Below are 26,361 nucleotides of genomic sequence, written 5' to 3' on the forward strand. Positions count from 1 at the left end.
TAGAATGATAATTAAGGATCGTTGCAAACAGTGATGGTGAATTTATTTTTGCCTCCTTACAGTAAGCTCTGTATCTGATAACTTCTGCTAGATTCTCTTCTCCAGTGCTGCATCCTTTTAATTTCTGTAGCTTTTGTAGGAAATTCTGCTGGACAACTGTGCTTAGTAAGTAATTGCTGCAGGTAAAACTGGAACAAATTAATTCATGGAATTTTCCCTTGTTTGTTTGTTCCTAGAATAATACTTGGATCTCGTTGAATCTAATATGGTTTCTAGCTACTGCTTCCTGTGGCTTACCAACCTGCACGAAAACTTTTAATTTGGGGGTGGGGAAGAAAGAGTGTGGGTAAAGCTACACTTTTAGGTTGTCCCTGGCCAAAGAAAGCTACAACTGTCTGGTGGGACTTTCTGTAATTTTTGTTTTGCAAATGGAAACGCGCTAACCTTCCTTGAATTGTGCACTAAGTGTCTGATGCCGGTGGGGATCATCTAGGTTCAGTAGTTCAAGGGGAAGTAACACCAGCTGCTGTTACAGGTGTCAAAAGCCGTGCCTTTTGTAGATAACATACCACTGACCAAATAAACCCCTTTTCTGCTCTTTTGCTTATTGTGAAATGGTACCAGTAATATTTGTGATACTGGTATTTTTGTTTTGTAATCTCGGGAGGGCTAGCGTAGCTTTGACCGGTTGCTGTGTCCTTTCAGCTTGCGGGCGGCAGCGGGTACGTTCCGCTCCGTCAGCGGCGAGCTGAGCTCCGGTGGGGCTGCTGGTGGATACGGGTTTTCTCTGAGAATTGTGTTCATGAGTCAATCTGAGGGAAAAAAGGGGAGGAATCAGTTCTTGCCGTCTTGATGTACAACCAGATGTAGGCACACCCCTAGAAAGAGTTTCTTGCTTTCAGCGTGGATGGACAGTGATGAGACTTCTCTCTCCCCTCTTTCTTTTAAATCCGGCAGAACTGTGAGGCAGAGTTTGGTATGATACCATGGAAGGGCAGCATAACCATCCACATCATCTAGGGGACCAGAACAACCCTCTGTGCAAGCTGCCGGGGCAGGAATATCAGCATGATCCGCAGGTAAGTGCATGTATCTCTTCAGTCTTTCTCCTTCGCCGTTTTCTTCCCTTCCTTTTATAAAGGTCTGTGGATTTACTGGCATTTGGGCCTCCCCCTTCTGTTTATAGTGCAGTTACAGCCGGTTTAGGGTATGTCCAGTTTGGGATTCTGCCAGCCAGCCAGAGTTTCCTGAATCTAGGTTTTTTTTATGATAATAAAAGGAAATATTTCTTTTTTATTTTGCTTAAAGCAAGTGTTTTTGAATCTTCTTGTAAAAGCATGTACTGTGTTGGCTTTCTCTTCTCTGACTTCTTGAAGAAAAGGCCAAAGAAAAGCAGTTGATTGTGTAAGTGAATAAATGTATTTTATCTCCTTTTATAATAAATGCTAAAGAGGTAATTACCAAATACAAGAAAAAGTTCATCCTGCATGAAACTGTAGGCTCCCTGCCCTAATTTCTCGTGAGTCTCTGGAATCTCTCCCATAATATATTTTGTCTATACTATTACCAAGTTTCATGATAGTGGCTCATACCTCTCTCTTCCCTGCCTTTCAGCAGAAGCGGGCTATAAAAGTACGGTTAGACCTGTATTCAAAGTGATGTCAATACCTTCACTGTAATAATGAAACTTGTATTTTGTGAATTCTGGCTGCTTGCCTTTTTTAGACTGCCTGTCTGTGTATCAGAGCAATTAAGTTTTACCTGTACGTATTTTAAGGAGTAAACAAAAGATCGTGGAAAAGCTGTCAAAAAGAAGATGTTGCAACTGTGGTGTAACGCTACCTCGGGGAGGGGGCTGTGGGTGTTAATTTGTCATTCCAAACGTGCAGTCCGGTGGTGATCAAGGTTCCTTGAACAAGAAGCGGTCATTAGGAAGGCTGTAACAAAACACAGTATAGGGTTTGCAAAAACCCTACGTTGCCTAGACATGGAGTGCAACGGTGAACGTGTCTTGTGCAGCACTGCTGGGAAAGTAATGTTGTATGGAGCCAAGCCCCCCTCTCCTAATGTAGCAATTTGTCATATTAAGTCATTTAATAATAATTGAATCCCCTTGATTAATCTCCTAGAATTAGCCAGTTGCATTTTGAGCAATTAAGGTTAATTACTGCCTCATTTGGCAGGATAGAGCCCCCGTAATTATTTCATGAACAAGATTAGGAAGTGTTCCTGTGCAGCAGATACGTTCATGGCATCTTGGAGCACATGTTAGAATTTGTAATGACATAGTTAAGCGTAATTAGTAGCTAATAATCTATGTTCTGCTGTTATGCTGATGCTGAGTGGGCTCATTTTGCTGTATGGTCATTGTTAGTGAAACCTCCCCTCAACTCTGGTAATATCCAGGTTGTGTTAATGGAGGTCTCTGAGTACATTAACTGTTCTGAGAATGATCTAGTTTGGAATTAGGATTGCAGAAAGACTTTCTTTTGGGTTTGCTGCTAAAATTTAAAAAAAAAAAAAAAAAAGCTGAATAACAAAAATATACAGTCTACCGGAGAATAGAAGAAAATGCTCCTTCTTAGCAAACTCAGTTTAGAAATTAACAAGAATTGTACTGTTTAGAGGGCAGGCCATCTTACATTGATGGCACGATATGACTGCTTATTACATATTTCTGATTTTCCATTTTGCAGGAACATAATTATGTATCATTTTCAATATTCTGGTACGTATTACTTGGAAGAATCCAAAATTACATCATTTCTGTCTTCTGAAGATAGAAGCAATACAGACATGCTATATAATAGCTTGTAGAAGAGAGAGGGGTTTGGGAGGGAAAAATTGGCCACACTTGTCTTACAAGACATGTCATGCATGGCAGGGGTGAAAGCTTAAGCAGAAAAAACAGAACTTGAGCTTTTAGAGCCTCAGATGAGGAGTGTTTTTTTTAATCTCCCCTCTAGCCCTTTCATTCAAAACTACTGTGTCACCCCCAGAAAGACCGGAGCAACGGTGTGCTCCTCTAGTAGAAACTTCTCCTATAATTACGCTGCTCTCTAAAGCTTTTTTATTTTTAATTCTGACAGAAGTGTTATTTCTGTTTTATAAGTAGTTAGTATAGAGCTATGAGTAAGTGAATCAGACTTTTCTTTCTGTCTTTAACTACTGTACTTCAGTAATAAGATGACACTTTTGAGCAGTACTTCATATTTAGAAGCTTTCTAATTAGAGTAAGTGAATATATAAGTATAAAAGAGGCCAAATAAAATCACAGTTGAGCTGCTGGCTCCCTTACCTGCCCAGCGCTACCCTGATGAAGTTTGTCAGCAAGAGACAGAACACTTTCTAGTAATGTTCCAGAGTGAAAGTGTCAATTATTTAAGTCTCTAGATTAGTTGGTGTTTATAGCAGTAAGCAGTAAAAGTTATTTAAGAATAAATCAGTGATATAAAAATACAGAGCTATAATTTTTTACTTAGTTTTTGTACTATATAAACGTAATAACTCACTTCCAAACAACCCTTATTATATACTCACCCAGCTTAGCAGCAGAGCTGCTCGCTGTAGTTTCATTTTTGTCTGTGAAATTAAGGTAGATTTGAACTGCTCATCTGGCAGCAAAGACTCTTCAATCTATCGTTTTCTGAAATGCTTAGAGTATTTCTATATTAATGTCTTTGTGAATATTACCTTGGTCTGCTATTTTCAAGCTGGTATTTCTCTCTTTCCTTGTCATAAGCTAGTACAAATATCTGCTGGTAGGGATGTTAAAACTTTGAAATTCAAGCCAAGTTCTTCAGCAAACTTTAAATTCTAGTTAACAGGTCAGGTTAAGGATATTTTATGATGACTCTATAGTCTAGTTTTGAAGCTGCGAATTGAAAAACCTGATGTATTCTTCAATAATTAGTCGACTACCTGTTTGAAGGATAATCCATATTTTAAAAGATTCCTCATAAGTTGTGAGCTTAGAAGTTCTGTTTTTAATCAATCTGTTCTAATGTGTTCTCAAATTCACATTGGAATTTCAACCTCAAAGTATGCAAAATTCTTTTCAGGTAGGCATTATTGAATGGAGATGGGTGTATAATTTGGGACATCATAAAGCGGTTTGAAACACTGATGTTGATAGTAAATCATTGCTTATAATGTATACGTGTTCAACTGGAGGGGCTGAAGCTTCCCCATCTACTACCGCAGATGTCTTTTAAAGGTGAAATTAGTTTACGGTAAATGTCATTCCGATGAAGTATGCACTTTAGAAGCAAGGAAGCCATTGCTTTAAAATTAATGATGCATTGCAAATATCAGAAAAAAACCTTATATCCAGCGTAAAGATAATTAAAATTCAGGTCAGAAGTGTATGACTTAGTCGGGCTAAATTTTTTAATGAGATTTCAGAAAATTAATTGGGTGAGTATGTTTTTACTCTTCTAAAGAATATTTCATTTCATGGCTCTACAGGAAAGATGCTTTTATTGTCATCTGAAGATTGTAGTGTCTGACTTTTTAACTGTTGGTTAACCAATTTTTAACAATGTTTAGGCCGATTACAAGTAATCTAAACATCTCATGACCTTGTAGCCATTTGTGCAGAATGATGACTAGTGCCGGTTTTCCACATGCCAGTCAGACAGCAGTAAAACAGCTGACTTTATATTATTAATTAACATTAGCACTCTGGGTTTATGTATTGTGCAATTAGCAGAGAACATTCCCCTTTTTTCAGCTCATTCGGGCTTATTTCTTTCTGTGCCTCTGGGAGAAGCAGTCGTACAGGCATTGCTCTGCAGCATGTTAGTATTTTACTGATATTTTTGTCTCTGGTCTCTCAGTAGTCTCCTTTGCCTGAAACGTCGGGTTAGCGGCTGCAGGAAAGGCTGCTTGGACAGTTTTCTCGGGACTGTTCAGGTTTTCCCCAGCTCTTAAATAATTACAAAGAGGTAAATTTATTGACCAAACGTTAATTGTTCTGGAGATTGAAAGTCTTTCTACAGAACAGTTTCTTCTTATTCTTCCTTATCCCAAAATACCAATTCTGAGCTGTACAGCTACTCATTTAAAAAATACAAAAATTCTGTTCGGGTTATGTAGCTGCCCTACCTGCACGTGGTTATAGCAGCGTATGAAGGATTTGGGGGAAATTGTACCAAATCTCCAGTTGTAAATTTTGGCATGTTGGTACTCTGGCATGCTCAGAGTTGCCTCTGGTGGCATTGTAACAGACCCCCCTGGAAATGCAGAAGCCGGAGTAGAAACTACGTCCTATCACCAGGAGTGAGTACATGGCAAGGAACTCTTCTAATACTGTCCTCCTCTGTATTTGCCTGGCTTGCTTTATAATCTGGTACAGAGAGACTCCGATTAATAAAGCTGCTTCTCCTTGCAGCATCAGGTGTGTACAAGATAACACAGCTGAAGTTTTAATTTCATTGGATTTTTTTAGTATTATAAAACCTTACTAATTCTGTTTTGCAGAAAATCTGATAACACCTCAAAATTCGAGGCTGAGAGTTCTGGCAAACTTCTGTTAAGTATTGCGACGAGGGCTGTTGCATCCTTTTGCCAGCTTTGAAATTTTTGCTCTTGCATCAGTGATTACATCCAAAAGGGAACATGTGTGCCAGAGACGTTGTCCAGAATAGCTTGTTCTTGGAATAATCTCTGCATTTCTTCTTAAAAATGAATAGCCTCTTTATTTGAATGAGGAATTAATTTACTTTAATCTTTGGCTTTTTTTTTTTTTTTTTTTTTTTTAAATGGAGTAGTAGAAGAATGAGACTTCATTGTGTGGATGAAGAGAACAGCCTTTGTCTCAAAACTAGTTCTTCCCAGACTGTCCCCTTCCTTCAGCTGCCCTGGGAACAGAAGTGTGCAAACAGCCCAATTTTCATAGTGTAGAGGTTCAGTAGGTTGGGGTGGGGGTGTGTGTGTTCAATTTTTTTCCTCCTTTTTTTCCTTTCTTTTTTTAATTTAAGCTCAATCATTGACCTTAAAACCTGTTCTGCAGAGGCAGTGGCTTGGTTTTCCTGTATTCATGCAGACCTGAACCCTTCACCGAGCCTAAATCTGTCCTGAAAATGAGAAGATCTATTTTTCATGAACAGGTTTGAAGATGATGGTGGTATCTAATTTTACACACAATTTATATCTGTATCTGAAAACTCTGAGATTTGCAGAAATAAAGATCATGGTTTATTTGAATGAATAGGTATTGGTTCTTTGACAGCTTTATGAAAAATTGTGATGGTTAACGTGGAAGGACTTGGAAAAAAATGGAGTTCCCCTTGTCAGAAGTCGTGAAATAAGTGAAATGTATAGGGATGATATTCTGAGGAGGTAGATATTTCTTAGGTATTCTAAATGTGTCCTTGTAACAGTATTTAGAAGAGTTACCTGCTTATGTTTAAGTACAGTAAAGCATAAGAGAAGATTAATTTTAAACAGACGTATGGGAAAATGGACTGCCGTAATCAATAGGGAGCTGTCTGGTACGGCTTGGTCTAACCTGAGCATGCTCTCTGGTTTATACCGCAATCAAACATCTTCTAGCCTGTATGAAAGCTCCATTACTTTAATTAGGTCTGATAGGTTGTGCTAGCAAATGCAAATCTAGGTCATTGCATATGTAAATGTGCAGCTGTAGTCCTGGAGGATGCCAGAACATATCAGCTAAGGTGTCCAGGCATCACCCAGCATTAACTCCAGCACGGCAAGCAGACTTTACGTGCTAACCACGTGAAAGTGCTTAGCACACACACATACGCCCTGTCACTTGCCTAACATTTTTTTTTTAATATTTTCAAGTTAAGAAGTTGCTAGATATTTCTTGGCACATACTTAAAATATTAATTTGCACTTAAACACTCTTGGTTTAAACACACAATTTAATGATTTATGAAGGGCATCCTTGATTGCAGCATGGATTTCTTCCTTGAAAAGAAAGTTTTGTGGTAGTTGCTTCATAAAACCTTGTTAAAACTGCTACCTCTATTGTGAATGACAACTCCCAAGTTAGAAAAGCTTTTGCTCAAAATTTCTCACTACTCAAGAAGAGCGTGGCTTAGGAGGCACACGTTCACTCTTAAGGAAATGCTTTGATTCCTTTCTATTTTTTAATTAGGAAAAAATGTTTTGTAATTTTGTGTACTGACACCTTTGTTTTGGCTGGGTAAAGCGATTTGACTGGACGGCTCAATGAATTTGCTTACTAGCTCATATATAAAAAAAAAATCAGGAAATGGAGATGTTCCTGGTTAGTTACCAGTCAATTTGAACAAATACTTGTGTTCAGACGTTCTTCTCATGAGTTTGTTGCACAAAAAATGCACGTAAACTGATATTTTGTTAGCGCTCCCTGGCATGAGATGAGTATTCTTGTAATGTATACTGATGAGTATTAGTGAGAGACTGCAATACATTTAAACTGAGAAAGCTGCAGGGGCTGATTACTTTGAATATTTGCCTGTCTGGTTTCATCCCATGTTGCCTTACTTTGTTGATAATTTAGTAACTTAGAGGGGGATGTATGTAAGTAATACAGCAGTGTTATCTTAACATTCTGCTATTCATCTGATGAGCCATAGGCTACCTTTTTCCTCATCAGTGAAAGGATTCTCCCGTTTTATTGTATAGTATACACCCCGAAACTTAGAGAAAGGAATCCTGAATCTTCATTTTAATTTTTATTTTGCTGTGTTATAGCTTGTGAACACAGTATAACTTCAAGCACAGCGTGAGTACTGAGAGTAACCTTCCTTTGCTTGCTCACTCAAAGTTCGATTGCAGCCGGCGGCGGCTGCGCGGTAAGGTGGGTAACGGGGCTGCTGCCGGAGTACAGGGGAGACTGAGGTGATCTTAAAAGGGAAACACGCCCTGAACTGTTAAAAGGAAATACTTGATGAAATTAGCTTCCTATTTCTGCGTGACTCGCCTTCATCAATAACTGCAAATTCTAATGCAGCCTTCTTATTTGTGCAGGTTGTTGTTCGTGAATTAGAATTTTTATTGTGCTGACTTTAGCCTACGGAAATGAAAACCATTTCTCATAGTATGAGAATGCTCATGGTGGTAGATGGAAAAACTTACCTGTGGCCTTGGCGTTTCAAAAATAATTACTCCAAGTGTCATTTAATCTGAAAAGGAGTGGGTTTGCTCTTTTAGGGAACTTAAACTGAGAAAGCGGATGGTGATGATGGCCTGGAGTTAAATTTCCAGTTATGTGCCTACTTGAATTAGCAGGGATTGGCTGGGCGCTATGGCATTGCACTTTTGTCTTCTCCGGAGTTCATCGCTGTCTAAGCTTTTCAGTCGTCTCTTCTCAGAACGGCAGAGCTTGGTCCTCCTCGGTGGCTGGCGCGGGGCGGTGGCGTGGAAGCGCAGGGCAAGCTCCAGCAGCAAACAGCCTTGCGCTGCCAGAGAGATGAGGGGGAAGGTGACAGCAAAAAGACCCGACAGTCTCTTCACTGGCTGGTTTGTGATTTCTGTCTGCATCTCTGCATCATTGGCATTTATAAAACGCAGTCATTTTTCTTGAGTATGCCTGCAGGAGAGTAGCTTTCCTTGTGGGGATTTCTCCTGCGTTTGTTGTGGTAAAGGTGCTGTAAAGGTGAGAGTTTTCAAAGTAGCTTTTCTTGGTTGATTGATGCAGTTTGCGGGTCAGAAATTACTGTTTAGAGGACTTTATTGGTGAGTTTTCTTAAAACCACTGAATTTTACAACTTTGTTTACAAAACCTCTGCCAAATAACTGTGATTGTCGTTCAGAGTTCCACAGACACCTTGAAATCTGGAAGCTTTTTCAGATGTCTGATTGATACTTTTTATTGTTTGTTGAACAGTAGTTGTTTTTATTTCTGTTGCAGAGAAAGGAAGTCCAAACTTACTCATCAAAATAAATATACACTGTAAGAGATCCTCACACTGTCTTGTATCTAGGGCTGGCAAAAGATGCTGGACTGAAAGCTTTACCTGCATTTCAAATCTTACTTGCAGCCCCATCCCTCTGTGTTAGGGAATGACAGCGGTAGCAGTAGTCATCTCCTTAAAACACCCAGCCCTCCTGGCCTGCTCTCCCCAGGCACTTGCTGGGGTAAGATTCAGCTGCGAACGATGGCCGTGTCCCCGGGAAGCCTCCCCACCCCAGCTGTTGTTGGGTACTTGCTTTTTGTGGAGTTTGATGGGAACTCTGAAATGGCTCAAGATGCTGAAGCTTAAAAATATTCTACTTGGCCTGCATGGTAACTTTAAGTAATTAATTTTCATAATTTCTTTTTCAAACATTGGTTAGCAATCACGTTAATTATGGGAGAGACCAGAGTGGCTCTAGGGAGCAATTCCTAGTCCGTGGAGTACGTAATCCTCATTACGCTGTGTCTACCTGCCTGGCTGGGTGTCTACCGGAGACGCTCGGAAGTAGGCGTCAGCATCTCCCACGAGACGCAGGCGGGCAGAGTTGGTGAGAGGGTGTGTAACTAGGGAGACCGTAGTTTGGGACTAATTAGTTACTTACACGGAAGGCGAGACTTTACTTCCTTTAAAAAAAAGTCATTTAACTTAATTCAGCCTATGCTACTAATACATTTACTAGGAAATAAAAATGCATTTATGGTCAGAATTACCTATAGACTGATGAGCCTAGATTAAATTCTTGACCGTCAGAAATGAGAGCAAGAGGGTGTGCACATTTGGCGATCTTTTCTGTACATTTTTGGTAGCTGCTACTAGTTTTATGCTTTGGTCTGGTTAATATTTTTACGCAAGTCTCTGCCGTTACGCGTGCGTGTGCTTGCAGCTGTATGCTGGGCTTTTACATTGCGACTGCTCTGGGACAGCGTTGTCTGAAGTGGGCAAAGAAAATTGAAGGTGGGAAAAAGAAAGCCAGACTACTCCGTTGTCCGTTGCACACCAAATCAACTCCAAATTTCTTTGTCTTTCTTGCTGGGCAGTCCTTACTGTGAGGAATTTATCCTCCTGAATATGATTAGTCACAGAAACCGCTGGTTTGCAGTCACAGAGAAGAGAGATTGGGAATGCAAGTTCATGGGTTTGCATCACTTTTTCTAGTTCATTGTTTTAATTTCTTTTGACCCAAACAGAGACATTTAACGTCGTACCCGTATCGCTGCACACTGGCAGATTTTCAGATAGAGAAAAAGATTGGGCGAGGACAGTTCAGCGAAGTTTACAAAGCAACTTGTCTTCTGGACAGAAAACCTGTGGCATTAAAGAAAGTTCAGGTGAGCGTTTTTAAGTTCAAAGTCTTCTATATTTAGTGAGTAGAATGGAAATGTTTTAAGTGTCTACACAGATTACTTTGAGTCAGATATCTCTTTCAGTATTCTTTTGTAGCAGTAATAGAATCATAGAATCGTTTAGGTTGGAAAAGACCTTTAAGATCATCCAGTTCAACTATTAACCTACACTACCAAGTATGCAATAAAATGCTTTATAAGTTGAGAGTTTAAGGTTTGAGAGCACTGGATGATCTGGTTTGATATTTTTACATTTAAAAAAAACCCGACACTGCTTTCTTATTTTATTCAGTTGGGTTTTAGAGGTTTTTTTTTTTTTACTTTATTATTTCAAGATAAGGAATAAAGCATAATGCTTCTGAAGGTCTCAAAGCACTTTTAGAAGTATTAACTCAGGTTAGTTTCATGGTGCTCAGTTCACACCTGGATAGAAGAGGCCAAGCGGTCCCACTGTGCTCCTGCCTGCCCTTCGGTTGGATCCTCTGGGGCTGTCTTCTCCATATGGCCCGGACACCCTATATGGGACCCTGTTGCCACTTGGAGCTGTCTGTTTGCACTGCATGGTCCTAAACCCACTCCAGGCTGGCGAGGGATAATGTTTCTAAATCAGAATTATGTAGCAGTAGTGCAGTTTCATATTTATTTTTAATTTCACTTTTTACTTTATAAAAAGGGTTCACTAAATTATTATTAAATGTGTGTGAAAGAATGAGGCCCCAATGGCCATAGTCATACAGCTGGGAGCCGGCCGTCGCGACGCAGGTGAATAACGAGGACACGAGAGCACGAAAGGGAAAAATGCCTGCGCTTGCTGGTGGAGTTTTAGAAGAATTTCTGAAAAACTTTCATGCAAGCAGTATAGACTTGTAACCTGTCTTAAAGTATTGTGCAGTGTTCAGAACAGCATTTTGTTTGAAGGTATTTGCCTTTAATCCTGCAACAGATCCTTTAAACTCTTGTTTCTAGTGACTTCCTCTCGGGTTATTACAGAATGAATATTAATGCTCAATATTATTGTTATTACAGAGAAATCAGTAGAAGCTATATATCTGTTTAAAAGAAAAAAGTAAACATTGAAGTTAATAGTAACTAAACTATGTTTTGAAAATCAAGACAGCAAATTCACAAACTAGTATCTTTATTTTTTGTGCTGCTTCAAATATTGCCTCAAGGTTCTAAAATTAATTTTACCCTATTGCTAGCCCTTTAGTGGTTTCAAAATAAAGAAAACACTGATCTTTCTTTGATCTAGGGATTGTGTGTACACTCATTACAGTAGGGGATACACAAATTGGGAGAGGAAAGACCGATTTCTTGTTAAAATCTAAAATTCTTTTTTGTTGTTTTTTCATTTTCACCCTCTGTGTTTTTGTCTTTGAAGATTTTTGAAATGATGGATGCCAAGGCTAGGCAAGATTGCATTAAAGAAATTGACCTCTTGAAGGTAAGAATTTTACAATGACTTTTTTTGGTTTTTTGTTTTGAAAAAAAAAAAAAAAAAAAATTCCAGGTTGGCAAAGTCATTTAGCTTTTATGGCAGATAAAGCTTATATAGCACACACAGTGATCTTAATACACCGTGCTTTCTTTTGCAAGCTGGAATGCCTACATGGTGCAAGAGTATTGTCTTAAAGTTTAATTTTTGTTGAGTTTTCTGCCTATAGTCTAAGGAGTATATTAAAAATGTTTGTCATAAAAAGACAAGTACTCCTCTTTCAGCGAGGCATGTGAATTCTGCCCTTTATGTGTTTTGATTTGTTTGTCATTTAAAAATAAACTAATTAATGAACTAGCTAAATGGGAAAGCAGTTTTGCATATGCATGTCATGTATGTATATATATACGTATCACACGTAAGGTGTTTAGATAAAGGCTCTGAAACCAGAGAGTGGTTTTTAAGTGATTAAACCAACTAGTGATTTTTTTTTTCATGCCAGTAACTTATTTCAAAATGTTGGTAGAAAATACATATGCAGTGCACTTTAAATATCTATTTTCAGTAAATGCAACAGATTGTAGAAAGCTAGAATTTTAGTATAGCTAGTCAAATTTTTTTAAGTATTAAATAATTCATTTTGTAAATATTATTTTAGGTATTTCTATTTAAATTGTCGATTTATATTCATGCATTGTAGATAAAGCTTGAGTCCGCTAGACTGTAGCGAAGGCATGTAGGATAAACATGAAGATAGCAGTTTGTGTGAACGTGATCCGGTTGCTTAACAGTCATGGACAAAAATAATGCCAACATTAACATTCAGAAAGAGAATTTGTGATATTTTTGGGTTCTAGGTAATAGAAGCAGTTTTGTCTTGAACTCTGGTTATGGAAGGTGTCATAAACTTGGCACAGGATCTATTCAGAGCAGACCGTGCAAATCGGAGGAAAAGGGAAATAAAATGCCCACGGTGAGAGGAGGCTCCAGGTCAGCTCCCATCCACCTGCGTGGGATGACCAGGGCGCTTCCTGCTGCTGTAAAGCTCACCAAGAGGGCAGATGCCAAAGCGGGGTTACTGCCGTGGCTGAATTGTGAAAGCCAAAATGATACATTGAGCTAAACAGGGTTGATAAAATTGGATTACTTTGCACAATATTTTATAGAAGACTCGGAAATGTTCTAGTAAAATCATTTAGTTGGGGGTGAAGGGAGGAGTGGGAATAGCTGCTGCCAGTCTACAGAAACAAACTAATACGCTGTTCATTATTGAAAACTTTATTGTGCTGGTAGTTTAATTATTATTTACTGTTGAATGTCAGCCGGTCTTCCTGCTTGGATGGTTGCGTAGCACCATCCAAGGAATCCGAAGTCTGTCAAAAAGTCAGTTTGGTGAATCCTGTTGTATTACAGATGCAAAGGGGATTATTTCTTAATATTGCCTATAGTTCATTTCCTTCAAATGACTGCTCATTTTCAAGTCGGAGCCAACGAAATCCATTGAATTTTATCCAAGACGCGTGTAGCTCAGCTTCTGAGAAGATCAGCAGATAAAATGAGTAATCGAGGTTGAAATTGCCAACTTTGGAGCCGCCCGTGCTGTTCTGGTCAGCGTGCTGGCTAGCCCCGTGCAGGCGCAGGCTGTTCCCCGCGGGCAGCCGGGCAGAATTCCTCGAGGTTTGCTTGGAGGCAGGGGGGGTTGGTGTCTCAGCCTCAGCAGCTGGGGCACATGGCTCCCGCCCTAAGGCGTGTAACTTGTCACGTCCGTGCATCTGCACCTCAGTTTCTGCGAATTGCTGGCTCCCGTGCCGCCTGTTCTCACAACTTCACGGCAATAACCGAAGGCTTGCACGTGGATGTGCTGGGACAGCCGTGGACAGCCGCGTTTCAGAACTTCGGAGCTGCTGCATCGGGGCAGGACGCAGGGCTGGGGTAGATGTTGCTGTTTATGCAGCATGGGGCAGAACAGTCGTGCTTGGAAGTAGGAAAAAGTTTTAAAAGTGAGATTTCGGCTCTTGCTGCAGAGTACGCATGGTCTCTGGCCTGGCTTTTTACGAAATTTCGTGGGGTTTGTTGTCCTGTTGTGAGCTTTTCACATTTTGGTTTCTTTTAGAATAGTGTGTGTGCAGCTTCAGGAAGGTAGGACAGGTGTATTTTTCTCAAATGAATGACTTTCAATAATTTTAATTTCAGCATTTTTAGTGTCATTATATTAAAAGGGAAAATACCTTTCACTTCCTAAATTACCAATTAAGATAATTGTTCTTGTGTCTAGAAAGTGTGAAGTGCGTAAGGACTCAATTCAGCATGGTATTTCAGAGTCCGTTTAAATCTTGCTCAGTTTAACTTTTTTTCATGGCTGTTGATGTGAAGTACATGTCTGCCTTGCAATTATAATTGCAATTACATGGTGTCTGGCCATATAATATGGGGTAGTCGTGTTTTTAAAACTTTATTGCTGCTTTTAAACTGGTGTCTAGTATGAAGTATTTATAGACTATTACTAGAACAACTTGCTGTACGAGCTTTTCTTTCTTTGTTGTTCTTATTTTTAATGTAGACCATTGCGGAATTTGTGAAGGAATTACACAGACGTGCTGTAGGCCATCCATGTCAAAATAATACTTTGTCTCTTTTGATCAAAGACTTCTGTGTGACCATGGAAACAAAGGCCTTTTTTTTGGTGATTTCTAAAGGAATTATAATTATTCAAAATTTAACAGAAGCCAGACAAAATTATGTATTACTTTCAGTGTAATTCTGGCTAAAAGGTTTAGGTAAAGCAGCTCAGTAATACAGCTGTAATCAGCATTTGGGCTGCCAGCACCCACACTCGCTCATTTAGAGGTGGCTTACCCCTCCGCGTGCCTCTTGCTGGCGGTGCTGCTGCGCATACGCATCGGGCATTAGCTGCCATCCACCTTCCACGGTGCGTTACAGAAATGGGAAATGTCATTAACCCGAGATAAAGTGTTGGTAATCTTTTGTGCATTTAAGGATTTGTGAGAATGAATATACTTTCCTTCTGACAAAAGAAATTTCAGGTAGTCTTTTCCATGCCACAGACAAATACGATAGTTATAAAAATAACCCCGGAGGCAATGTATTTATTTAAAATAAGATTGACAAAAGGGAGAGTGGAGAATGGAAGCTTGGCTTCTCCAGAGTGGTCTGCCTGGCTGCTCTGGGGAAACAGAGTTCAAAGGCCGGTGAAACGAATCGTAGGAAAAACGTACAGGTCTGCATGCACAGCTCAGCAAGGCCATGGGCCCTCTGCTGTGCTTTCCAGCAGAGAAGAGAGGCTGGCAAGGCTCCTTGGAGAGCGCTCAGCCCTCTGCCCAGCTTCTGCGGAGCCTGGTGTCGCTTCTGCTGCTGAAATGGGGGTCCTGGGAGAGCTGCTCCTCAGGAGAGCCATCACAGAATCACAGAATCATAGAATCGTTTAGGTTGGAAAAGCCCTTTAAGATCACCCAGTCCAACCATTAACCTACACTACCAAGCCCACACTAAGCCAATCAAGGGTAGACCAGACTGAACCATGTCCCCAAGTGCCACCTCTGCCCGTTTTTTGAACACTTCCAGGGATGGGGACTCCCCCACCTCTCTGGGCAGCCTGTTCCAATGCTTGACCACCCTTTCCGTGAAGAAATTTTTCCTAATATCTAACCTAAACCTCCCCTGGCGCAGCTTGAGCCCATTTCCTCTCGTCCTATCGCTAACTACTTGGGAGAAGAGCCCAACACCCCCTCCCTGCCCCCTCCTTTCAGGGAGTTGTAGAGAGCGATCAGGTCTCCCCTCAGCCTCCTCTTGTTTCACTTGTTCGCTTTTAATTTTATACAACTTCACTGTAAGAGAAGAAACGTCACTCTAGATCTGATGAGTTTCTTCAAATCAATACAAACCATCAGTAGAAAATGTGTACGTGCTCCCTCACAAAAAATACATTTAAAGTCTTTGTATTAGTTAAGCAATGCTCGGGTCTGAGTAAGCTGGGCTTTGTTACGCCTCTCCGGAGGCGTGCAGTCTTTGTTCCTTGTTGCGGTGGTCATGGTTTGATGTTGTGTGTTACTGGCACGTGGTGCCAAGGCTTAGAAAAAGGCTCGTGAAGCGTGAAGATGGGGAGGGCACCCTGAAGTGCTTTCGCTGTCAGTAGCTATTCTGCTTGTGATTTTTGGTGCTTTTTTTGGCTGGAAGTCGATCTTTGATCGATGTACCTGAGAGCAGACATTTAAAAGACATTTCAACAGAAATGGTGGCCCGTGGTATTTATTTATTTAAGGCTTGGTCTTGTGGGAATGTTCTTCTCCTGATGCCTGCACATGGATCCCATTAACGCTAATGCGCGCTAGTGTCGAGGCATCGCGAAGGAGAATCTATCCCTAATGTGCATGCAGAAAGGAGTGATTAGCATGATGGATCGTAACAGTGTTTCTTTTGGCTTTGTAACCCCTGGAATAGACAGGTTGAGTCACAGCTGTTTAGTAGATGAAATGCTCACTTTAGTAGTTTCTAAATTTACTGCATTTCTGAGAGCACAAGAGAAAGATAATCTAATGCAAAATGAGCAAGGGAGGTTGAATACAGAGATCTAGATATTATCTTCTAAGCAATTACAGTTTTCCACTTTAAGAAATTCAGACATAAAATATTAAAACAGAAATTTTAATTTGTTGAGCCTGTTTCTTAATTTAGTCCTATGAGAAAAGCATAACAATCTGAGAAGACGCAATTTTTTAAGAAACATAGGAGAAAAAAAAATTAAAATACCAGTTGTGAATATAAGAAAAAGCTATACTGAAATGAAAAAAGTAACTAGTGAAGATGCAAGCATAAATAATCAGAAAAATGTGATGTATGCAATTTGTGCATTATTTTCCTCCAACAAAGTTTTAAATTAATTATGTTCTTATTCTAAGGGGCAAAGAGATCTTGGGGAGTACTGCAATCAACAGTTGGGGGTTTTTGTTTGTATTTAACGGGGGGAAATCAGTTACTGCTTAACAAAGTTTCTTTCAGGACATAGCCTTTTCTGTTGTAAACTCACAAAATATTTAAAAGCAGTTTCACCCTATTTTGGGCCCTATTGCCCTTTACTCAAGACAATTTTATTATGCTGTGCTTGCGATGAATGGTATTTCTTACGGGATTTTTGTCTATAATAACCCAGAGCACAGTTTGTATTTGCACCTGTTAGGAACTGTTTTGCATAATGCTTACAGAACCAGTACAGGTATTGTATCTTGGCGTTGTCGTTACTACCGCGTTACAAATTTTCTTCTTGCGCTTCCTCTATCTGCAGCAACTGAACCACCCCAATATAATTAAGTATTTGGATTCTTTTATTGAAGACAATGAACTTAACATTGTCCTGGAACTGGCTGACGCTGGTGATCTCTCTCAGATGATTAAGGTAAGGACGTGTCAGTTCTAGGGGTGCTACAAACTTCCCGGATTAGGCAGAGGCGAGGAGGTGGGGGTAAGCACACCTGTGCTAGAAGCACTTTTATTCTCCTCTTGCGGTCTCACCCACCCACAGGGTGCTTCCAGAGCCTAAACCGAAGCGTCTGGTGGCATTTTAAACACGCCGGGCTATGGCACTTGCTGCTGGTCGCTGCTTCGGGAGGGAGCCGGCCTCTGTATGATTTGGTGGGGCGCGCGTGTTACTTGCAAGGTTGATGTATCCAGGCTGTGATTGATGGGGACATTTAATTAGTGTTAGGTTCACTGTTCGCATAGCCTGTCTGCCACTCTGAAGACATTCAAGAAAGTGTATTGACTTTCTTTGCAATGGGGATTTGGGTTTGAGAAAATGTTTCAAGTACTTGTTCTTCTCTTATGTTGCTCTTAGGAATACTTGTATTGCTGCAAACCAGCTTTAGTTAAGCTGTTACCACCTGCTTTTATATTTTCTTTGACATGTTAATCTTTAGACGTACATCCCTTGTGAGAACAGATGTGTTATATCATGTTTGTTAGCACTCTCAACCTTCTCTCCATGTTTTACCTGGGTTTTTGCCATCATTATTCTGTAATTATCATAAATGAATTTTTGGAAAGTTCTCCTCCTCCTTGTTGTCACAGTTAAAATATCTTATTAACAGATTTGTTTTCTTTGCCAGCAGAGCTATGAGGCAGTAGGCCAAAGGCTGTCAAACAAGTTACCCGTTTAGTCCATAGTCAGCAGCTAAATTTACAGTATCCATGAAAATCTGCTCCATCTCACAGGAGAGTCCCCCTGGGCGAGCGAGCTGGGAACAGGCAGTTGGCAGAGCCGTTCCTGGGGAGAGCCCCGAAATTCCAGACCCGGCCTCACTCTGCAGCCGCTCGAGAGCAGGAGCGATGGTGGGCCCTGCCCAGCCGAGGGGCGAGCCGGTGCCTCCTGCAGCCGCCGGTGTCGGTGTCGGGGGCTTGCTTGTGCTCGCTGAGGCTCCTGGAGACAGCGCTTGTCCTTCTCCTGGGGACAGCTCGTGTGTAGTTTAGTCCTTCAGTGTTTTCCTGTGGCTTCTTGTATGCTTTACCCTTTTCCCAACAGATCCTGGGAAACTTGCAGTTTATCTCAGGCTTTTTGTAGTTGTGGTTAAAGATGGGAAAAAAAAACCTGAGGATTGTCAGAGCAGGAGTTAGGGCTGTGATCGTCCCAGGGTGTGCAAGCGTTCTGCTTGATTTTTAAATCTTAGCTTTATAAAAAGTTTTACCTACATAATTGTGAGATATCATCGTAGAATATTTGAATTTTTTTGTCATTTACACTTTTTAGTTTAAAGTTTCCCTACTGATAAATATGTTCATTTATCTATCAGGGCCAGTTACTTAATTTTCTTAAAATTACTTTTTATGTCATTATAAATAGGAGTTGCGTTTTCCAAAATGTAATTTGTAGATTCTCAGGTTGATAACTTGAACAGCGCTGTATCTTGCGTTCTTTCTGCCAGTGCTCCCCGGTCTAGTCTGTTTTCCCACCTGTTTATTGCAAGCATGAAGAAGATGCACTAGGTTTTTTCCAAGGTCATATAAATTATGTTTTTCCATTGGTGCAAATATTTTAATTCCTTTTTTTTTTAATAAAAGGAAAAAAAAAAAACCCTTAAAACAAGAACAAAAGTCTTGTCCTCGACATAGCTTTAACTGCAGAAGGGGAGTTTGCCTGCTGCCCCTCTGGGTCACCCCCGCACCCCACCCATCCCTTGGGAATTGAAGCGTATGTGAGGATTTTCAGTTTCAGCGAGGCGGTAGGAACAGCAGTAACAACACTCTGAAGGTGCGAGAGTGATAAAAACAGGGACTGTCTTTGTCACGCCCCTGGTGCCTGCATTATTTATGAGGTATTGTAAAGCTGATGTAAGAGAGTGCTGCAGGATAACCCGCTGGAGAGTTGGGACTTTCGTGTAAATGTCAGGCGAATCTTATTGGACATGACATTTAGAAAATTATCACTTGTGGTCTTGCATATCTACTCTTAAATACTTTAATGAGAATTAAATAATATTGTCGTGTATATAACACTTTATCCCTCGCCCTCTGTAATTCCTCTGTCTCTATCAAATTTTGGTTTGAAACTGTTGCAATCTGTCAGATTTGCTGCCTGAGGAATTGCATGGTCGTGCCCCTTCACAGCAAGAAAATTTGCCATTGCTCGAGTCAAACATGAACCAGTAACAGCATTTCACATAAAATACAAAATGTGACAACGGACATCAGATGTCTGTACTGAGAGGAAAAAGCACAAGATGCGAAAGGGGCAACAACCAATTCCCTTCCTTTATTCTTGCTCTTGCATGCTGCTGATGGAAATTCTCAAGGGTACGATCCAAAAGAAATGCAGTTGCAGCGTGCTAGAAGGGTGTACAGCGTTTCAGAGATAGTCGTTATCCAATGACACCTTGTATATCAAAGGCTGAGGATAAACCTGAAACCTCTGGAAGCGTATTGTAAGCGTGTTTTGTTGATGCTCTGGATGAAGAACTGGCTTGGCGTCTAGCACAGGGAGAAGCAGTGAGAAGCTGGGGACCAGTAATCTGAGTAGTGCAGTTTTGGGATGCCTTGGAGGAGGCGGTCACGCTTTGCGTGTGATGTGCGCGGCTGCTCTGCATTTCTGAAATGGAAAAAGACTAGTTGAAGATACATAATGTTTAGCCTTCACTGAAGTGTGCAGCTGGTTATTTATCCCTGCAATACGTTGCTCGGGAAGAAGACTTCAGTGTTCCAGAGAACCATCACCACGGTGCGCTCCTTCGTATCGTGTGCATTGTGCTTACGATTATTTTATGTGAGAGCTGTGAGCACCCAGAGGTCCGTTGAATCCAGACTCGACTTTGCTTGGTGCTGCATAAATGCACACAGAATGGTCTTTTTCCAGATCTGTGTGTCTCCTGATCAGTAGTGTCTTTCTGTCTCGCTAGAGGTAGTTCAGTTAATTTAACATTCCTGTTATGCATGAAATAGAATATATTATTCTACCCGATCACAAAAGAAACATGGATATTTTATTGATGGTCTGGCCATCTTTTAAAAAGGAGAAACAGATTTCCTTATTGTTGTAATAGACTGCACAATAATGAATGTTTACAAGATTTTTTTTTAATGATCTTTTGTTACTTAAGGCAAAATATTTGAGACATTTGTTGTTTTGAGGCATTAAATATGTTTTGCAAGGTAATTAAGGAGATTAATGCTAATTATAATTGGTGTCCATTCAAAAATGTCAAACCCATTTAAGCATATTTTTCATAATAATTGTTAATTAGTGAATTGCATTGAAGTTTACATACAGAGAGAAGGAGTTAAAAGCTAATCAGAAGAAAAGTATCTGCTGCAGATCTGGAAGACATGAGCAACCTGCAGCTGACTAACATGAGTCTAGGAATGAGTCAAATGTGTTCCTTTTCACTGATCTTTTATTTATTTCCTTCCACAGTATTTTAAAAAGCAGAAACGGTTAATCCCGGAAAGGACGGTGTGGAAATATTTTGTGCAGTTATGCAGTGCAGTTGAACACATGCACTCCCGCAGGGTGATGCACAGAGGTAACATTAATTCAGTCTCTTTTCACTGAATAATAATATAATGTTCCAATTAGTAAGCGCCTACATTCAAAAACAATTATGCTGATGTTCAGCCAATGCATGTTTAGAGAGGCTGGAGCTTGCAAGATGGATTTCTCCTTCTGTCTCTGCCTCATTGTTAAAGGATTCAGTCCGAAGTGAGTGGGGTATTAGGAAGATGAGCTGCTTTGTATTCCAGACACTGATATTAAGTAGAAGTGTCAAACTTGCCATTAGAAAAGTGTCAGAAGTAAAATGCTGAGACTACTGGATACAGTGAACTCTAAGAAATAGTCTTCATTATATTGGTTGTGACCTTAGAGAGTTTAGAAGAGTTTTTCTGTCTGCGAGCTTTTCTGAAATATTAATACAAATAGTCCCACGCTCTCACCTGTTCTCCATTTTCATTAATTATTTTTGAATCTCTTGTCTTAGAACTTTTCATAACTTGGAACTCTATCCAAAAATTATGTTGCTTCTTTCAGCATAAATGAAGTGCTTTGTGAAGGACTTGACCCAGGAAATGCAAATATCCCAAAAGGCACCGATAGCAATTTCTGCTGCTTGTTATTTTCTCTCTCCTTTGAAGTAGTGAATTCTTCACTATTTTTTTTTTACAGCAACATGATACCATTTTTGCTCCTTTATACATCCGCCGATGCAGTTTATCAGCTGTACCTGAATTAGGTCTGTAATTGGTGGCTGAAACTTGGAGCCTCGCACACTTAGTCTGCATTAACGTGAGGAAAGAGCCTCGCTAACTCAATCCCGAGATGACTGCTAGGGAAAGTAACTTTTACACTCCATGAACAAACTGGGCTGCATAAAGCCCTGAATTTATGTATATGTGGGACGATAATTTGCCCTTGGTGTGAGGGGACCATGGCGGGCAGTACAATTTCCTGCAGAAAACCATCATTTGCAAAGAGAGGCAGGCTGACTTCTTTGATTTTGATCAGTTAAAGACATTGCCTCTATTCTGTTTTGCTGTTTCCTACGTTTTCCCTCATTGGTATTTCTTGTGTGCTGGGAAGTACACTCTGATTTCTGTGTATGTGCAGAGCTTGAAGTCTTGGAAGATTCAGCCTATCAAAGCTATAAAGAAACACGGTTCTGCTTGAGCCTCCTTTGTGCAGAGAGCGCTCCAGGCTATGTTTCTGTTGCAGTATTAGAACCAAATAACCTGTTGTGGCTTTGACCTTTTACCTTTTTCTTCTTGCAGACATAAAACCAGCCAACGTGTTTATAACAGCCACAGGGGTGGTGAAGCTGGGAGATCTTGGATTAGGCCGGTTTTTTAGTTCTAAAACCACTGCAGCACATTCCTTAGGTAAGATGGTACTGGTACAGTTGGCGTCTGTGGTGTTCAAAAGAAGTGGTGCCTGTCCTCCTCCGATGACAGAAGGTTGATTCAGTGGATGCGTACTATGTTTTCTGTTTTAAAGATTTCTATTTTAAAGATATTTTAAGTATTTTAAATACTTTTCATATGAATATAGTAAGCATTTTTTGTTTTAATACTCCACTTGATACTTTTTTCTGGAAGGTCTGGCCAGTAAGTGTATGATTTATAGCAAACGTGACAAATGCAGCTTTCCCACTCCAAATGGCGCGTTTGCCTGAGCTTTGCTTACTGCAACGAGATGTTACAGCACCACCGTTGCTAGCAGGCGCTGGTCAGCAGTCTTACCCTGAGCAGGGGTTGTGACTGGCATCTGAGGCGAGGGAAGTGTTCAAAGCCCTCGCGGTTCATCTGTTCCAAAAAGGGGCTTCACTTGAAACTCAGCGTAGGCTGTGGAGATCTACGTTTTCTTAATGTCTTCCACGTATCTCAAGGCTGTTTTCCTACTCTTCTGGTGGTGCAGCTAATTGTTCTTGCCAAAGCGTAGTACCTTGCTCTTAGTCTTATTGAATTGTACCCCGTTTCCAGACTCTCCTGCTTGGGACCACTCTGAATTCTTATTCTGTACGCTTTGGTTCATCCCAGCTGCTGCTTACCCAGTAGTGTTGCCACGGTCCCCCGTGTTAATGCGTATGGTGAACAGAACCAGAGCTATCAGCTGTCTTGCGGGACTTCACTTGAAGTAGCCTTCGAACTAGACAGGGAACTGTGTTTCCAACCAATTTTGCATCCATTAAGTAGTTTCATTTAGACAGATTTAACAGTTGCTTGTAAGTAAAGTTATATAAGCCTTTGATTAAAGTGTTAAAGTTGTAATACATGTTGCTTCCGTTTCCCCCTCTCTGAAGCCTCTTACCTTATCATGAAAAAAACTACATCATTTGTCATGGTGTTTTATGGACCAGTCATAATGATGATGATTTGTTTCTTGTTCTTTTTTCTGTGTTTTACAAGTAGCATGATTATACATCCAGCATTTTTCTGGGAATTGAAGTTAAGTTGACTGGTTTAGAGCATCAGGGTGGTTCTCTGCCTCATTTTTAACATTAGCATTAATTACAATGCTAAAGAAAAGTATGCAGTATATATGGTTCATTCTTCAAGTCTTACAGTATGAAGTATTTCATAATTGTCTTTGTAACCTCTTTTAGAGGTGGCTGATTTTCCGGTTTTATTAATGCGTCTCAATTTTTGAGTGGCAAAGGTACTTCTGTGTTACAGCAGTGAAGGAACTTTGGCTTTTGGTGCACTATGTAAGTCTTGTACATGTAGCTCTCACAGCTGATTTTGGAACACGTGATGTGTTTGTTTCACTGCTTGTGCAATTTTCTCCGCGGACTGTGAGTCTTGCTTGATTGTTTCTTATATGCATGCAAACTTAATTGATAATAGTCACTAACCACACTGGGGCATCTCAATGCATAAAAAAGGAAGATATATGCCTTATTTTGTGTGTGTTTAAAAAAAAAAATTGAGGCATTTCTACGGTTTACTTTCATAAAATATTGGGAGGTTTCCCTTTGCATCAAAAGCTATCCTAGGTTATAGACACACTATACTTAATAGATTAAAATAAATCCTCTTCACAGAAAGTTACAATCATGTCATCTGAACAGGCAAAAATATGATCATGTCTGATTACATGATCTTATCTAGTTTGACTGCTGCACTTCTTATATTAATAAGAATAAATTGGGGCTTGGAAGCTGGCTGCACACGTAAGCCAAGCTTGTGACCTTTACCAGGGATGCTCTCTCTCTCTTAATTGAGAAAGCTTGTGTAGGAAGAGTTAAGCCTCTTCTGCACGAGCCTTGCCCTTCCTCAAGTCAACAGCATCCTCGAAACAGGTGAGGTGCAAAGCGCTAAAGGGTGTAGCAGTGAGTGATACTGGAGACAGTGTGGTGTGTCATGGGAGGGATGGACACGCCACTGTTTCCAGTGGTTCTTGTATCCAAGAAAAAAGAACATTTTTACAATCAAAAAACATGCACACTTGAAGGTTGGGTTTTTTTTGATAATTTGCCAGACATACAGGTTTTGTAGCAGCAGGAATTCCACTGATCTTAGTTTTGGTTTAATTAAGACATTTGTTAAAGTAGCCGTGAGTGATGAACACCCTGCAAACGGGAGCGTGGTACCCGCGTGGACCCAGGCTGCGAAGCCGGGCACTTCCCGTAGCTGCGTTGCCCCGGCAACCGCCCTGAACCATCATTTCTCTGGCTGCTGACCCATGAATTGAACGCGCGGCTTATGCAAATATATTCATCTAATTTTTTTTTTTTCCTTCTTTGTATTTGCTAGCATCAGACTGGCATAAAAGGGCATTAGGCAGTACCACAACCCATCTGACAGGTGTACCACCGGGCTGCGGCAGCACGGCTGCCGCCGTGTCAGGAATCGGAGCCGTAATTAGAGCAAGGAACAGAATGAACGTCAGACGAATTACCAGGCAGCAGATCATATTTGTCAGGAAGGATCGCATACATAAAAATTAAGTGACAGTACATGCCGGGGTAATGAAAGAAAAATGAAAGATTTGCCCGTACACAGCTCGCAAGATGCAGGCGAGCGCCTCGCCCGGCGCGACGGCAGGATGCCGGACCGGCGGCACAGCCGGCCGGGAGCATCGCCGGGGCGGCGCGCGACCGTGAGGCAAGGAAAACCTCCACGGGCAGACCTGTGAGAGGGGGAACGTGGACACCTCCTGTCTCGCCAAGTGACGGGACTGTGTTGGGAAGGGCGGCGGTATGGTGGGATGGGTGGTAAGCACCAGAAACCAGCCGGGGGCCGGAGGGTGTGGGTGAATCCCCCAGGTGCCGCCTCTTCTGCCGCTTTCCCTTTTCCTGTGTGACTTGTGGGAGGAGGCAGGAGATACTCCTCCATAGGGGTGAGCTCTTCATGCACAAGCTTTACCAGAAAACTCCCATGTTTTAAAGGTAATGAGTGTAGCTAAGGTGAATTTTACTACTACTTGTTACAGCACGGTGGCTTACTATCCCTCCTTCCCTAATTTAAGCTCCCCTGTAGCAGAAGCTCCAGGATTTAGTTTAATGGAGATGGACTTGCGTGTCACAGAAATTTCATTTTATTGGGGGGTGTAGGAGGGAACAGGGGGGGCAATTCAGCATGAAGTGAGGAGGAATGCTTTTTTCCTTTTTTTTTATTTTCAGTACTGCTTACTATTTCTTGAAAAACTTTTACAACCTGTTCTTTTGCAGTCTGTAATGTGAGCATTTTACTACATGCATAGTCTCCCCCCACCCCATTTGTTTGTGCGGTTACTTTTTTCCCCAGAGGAGCCATATGATACCTGTTTGACAGGCCGTTTCACTACAGAAAATGACTATACTTAACCCAGGGCTTTGCACCCAGTAATGATGAAAATGAGATCTGGATGCTGGAGCTTGCGTGTGTGACACCATGCAGTTGTTGATTTTATAGTACTGGTGTGTGATGTGCTTCCAGGTGTCATCTCTTTCATTCAAGATTTAATAGGGCTAGGAGTATTTTTTTTGGCTGTTTTTAATGTTTGATTGTGTCCATTATTTATCTTGTTGATCTCTGAGGTGGGCATCCAGAGGAGTATCTTGTCAGTTAAGGCTATTCTAATATGCTTGTTAGAAAGTTTAAGTCATTAACTTTGCTATAAAGCCTAATTAGTTACAAGACAAAAATTATAAATAGAGCATATTTGAAAACGGCATAGACTTTGGAAAACTTAACAGTAAGCTGGTGGATTTTGTTTTAATAGGAACTGTAATAAATATAGAGAATTTCCATTAATATTAAAGTGGCTAACTTTATTGCAAACTGGTATAATGCCCATTTTTAGCCAAATAAACTTGGCATTATCCAAAGCTTCTGATTGGCTTTACGTTTTGAAGAAAAAAGAGGAAAGAAAAAACCCCAAACCAAAAAACAATTTTACACAGAATAGTCTTGTTTTGGAGGGAGCAGATGATTCATTATTTATTCTTGGACAAGAATAAACTTGGAGCAGACTTTCCTTTTGGGGGATGCATACAAGTCAAAGCTTCCCAGTTTAGAACATGCAAATAGCGGTGGATTGGAGTACGTGGGGTGTTGCTACACATTCCTTCTGGTTTCTTGTCGGATATGAGTACGCAGGGAGTAACTGCAGTCATGAGGACAGCTCTTTTATAAACGGACTGTTTGTCTTTTTTTTCTTTTTTCTTTTTGCTCACCATGCCAGTTTGCCATCTGAAAC

The 26,361-nt window shown here is 40.7% G+C and overlaps 1 protein-coding gene across 3 annotated transcripts in view; it reads left to right on the forward strand.

Moving 5' to 3' along the window:
- Nucleotides 1–986: 986 nt before the first annotated feature.
- The window catches only part of NEK6 (NIMA related kinase 6), a 44,802-nt gene continuing 19,427 nt past the window's right edge, over nt 987–26,361 (forward strand). For all 3 annotated transcript variants that reach the window (XR_012831296.1, XR_012831295.1, XM_075716321.1), the window contains exons 1-6: nt 987–1,079; nt 10,100–10,240; nt 11,637–11,699; nt 16,990–17,100; nt 20,605–20,713; nt 21,954–22,061. Coding sequence is in view for 1 of the 3 variants with exons in the window: in XM_075716321.1 (XP_075572436.1) it covers nt 987–1,079; nt 10,100–10,240; nt 11,637–11,699; nt 16,990–17,100; nt 20,605–20,713; nt 21,954–22,061 (625 nt within the window). In the remaining 2 variants the exon portion in view is untranslated. The remainder of the gene's footprint in view (nt 1,080–10,099; nt 10,241–11,636; nt 11,700–16,989; nt 17,101–20,604; nt 20,714–21,953; nt 22,062–26,361) is intronic.

The sequence above is a fragment of the Pelecanus crispus genome, chromosome 9 (assembly GCF_030463565.1).
Source record: "Pelecanus crispus isolate bPelCri1 chromosome 9, bPelCri1.pri, whole genome shotgun sequence".
In the NCBI taxonomy this organism is placed as follows: Eukaryota; Metazoa; Chordata; class Aves; order Pelecaniformes; family Pelecanidae; genus Pelecanus; species Pelecanus crispus.